Source organism: Condylura cristata, unplaced genomic scaffold (genome assembly GCF_000260355.1).
Source record: "Condylura cristata isolate star-nosed mole 26May11 unplaced genomic scaffold, ConCri1.0 scaffold00002, whole genome shotgun sequence".
Classification (NCBI taxonomy): Eukaryota; Metazoa; Chordata; class Mammalia; order Eulipotyphla; family Talpidae; genus Condylura; species Condylura cristata.
This window is the reverse complement of record NW_004567103.1, coordinates 73,142,392-73,143,869: the sequence shown is the minus strand read 5'-3', so window position 1 is coordinate 73,143,869 and position 1,478 is coordinate 73,142,392. Positions and strand designations below refer to the sequence as shown.

General features: G+C 32.1%; 1 protein-coding gene across 1 annotated transcript in view; it reads right to left on the bottom strand.

Annotated features, from left to right (window-relative positions):
* Positions 1-270: 270 nt before the first annotated feature.
* MCM6 (minichromosome maintenance complex component 6) overlaps positions 271-1,478 on the bottom strand; it is a 29,925-nt gene continuing 28,717 nt past the window's right edge. Inside the window, exon 17 of the mRNA XM_004674691.2 lies at positions 271-738. Coding sequence (XP_004674748.1) covers positions 622-738 — 117 coding nt within the window. The 3' untranslated portion in view covers positions 271-621. The remainder of the gene's footprint in view (positions 739-1,478) is intronic.

The window sequence follows — 1,478 nt, the reverse complement described above, 5'->3', positions numbered from 1 at the left end:
ATATCATAATTTAAAAATCCAGATGTATTTCAAACCTATGGTGCACTTATAAATTAATTTAAAATAACCATATTAAGTTCATACAGAGTGACTCAGGAAATAACTGATTTGATTCAAAGATGGAGGAGTCTCATGTGAAACTAAAGCGATCTCACCCTAAATTAAACAAAAATTGACATGTGCACAAGTAGATGGTAACAATAATCAGAATAGAACAAATATAATAGTTAACTGTAGAAAAAGTTATTTTATTTTGATAAAAAGAGCAGTAAACGGCAGTTGGAAAAATTATTTCCTCAGATTACCACATACCATAAGAGTAATAGATCTTTTCCAATACATGAAAATGAAAGCTTTAGTTACAGAATCCACACATTACTGGGTCCAACTTTATTTAGAGAAAAAGCATACTAAATAAATGTTAAAGCCCATGTTGGTATAAAAGCGCAACAGGAATGTGACACACAAAACCATCAGCTGTCTTTTCAAAATAAATTCTCTTGAAGCACTATTCCCAGAAACACTTCTCTTGCTAGTAACGTTTCTTCCATTCAGGTTCCAGGCTCCAGGCCAGGGGTTAGATGGCCAGTATCTCCACTCTGGTCTATAACTTTTAATACTTTAATCTTCAAGCAAGTAGTTAGGGTTAACCACCAAGTAGGGATCTTCTTCATAGCTCTCACTTCCTTCTGTAGAACCTTTTAATCCAGCTTGGGTAAGCTCAATCAGAACATGATCCTGTGAAATAAACATTGGTCCTCAGGTCTCCAGCAGTATTATAAAAATACTCAGGTACATAAGACTTGATGTTTCTTCTGCATGTTTGCTACTTATATTTTCTTTCATTTTCCTGCCAAAAACTCCTACTGCAAAGACGATACTATCTGGGGGCTCTGTGTGTGTGTACACACACACACTCTAGATATATGAAATTATGTCTTATATATTGTTCTTCTGCTTTTTTTTTCACTTAATAACTCATAGAGTTTCTGTCTATATTCAAAATATATAGATTCATTTCTTTTTAACAGACACATAACTTTCCACAGTAAGGCTCCACTATAATTTAATCCCTTGAATACTGAATACTGGTTGGTTCTAAATTTAATGTGCTGCAAAGATATTTTTGTCCACGTACATAACCATTTCCTAATATAGTTGCTTACAAATTAAGTTTCAGATCCAATGGGCATACCTATTTAAAATTTTGATTGGAATCTACATAGTCTTTCAAAACAGATTTTGACAAATTTAAATCCTACCATTAGAAGTGCCTAAATCTGCTTTATTAACACATCATAAAACTTTATATGTTGACACTTTGAATAAAAACATTGCCTCATTAAGTCTTCTTTTTCATTTTGTTTCAAGGAGCTTTATGCTAATTGACTGTTTTTCTTCTGTAATTTATGTTCATATTCTTTTACATTTTTATTATTTTAACTTGATCTCAGTAGAGCTTGGTTATCATGTATTAA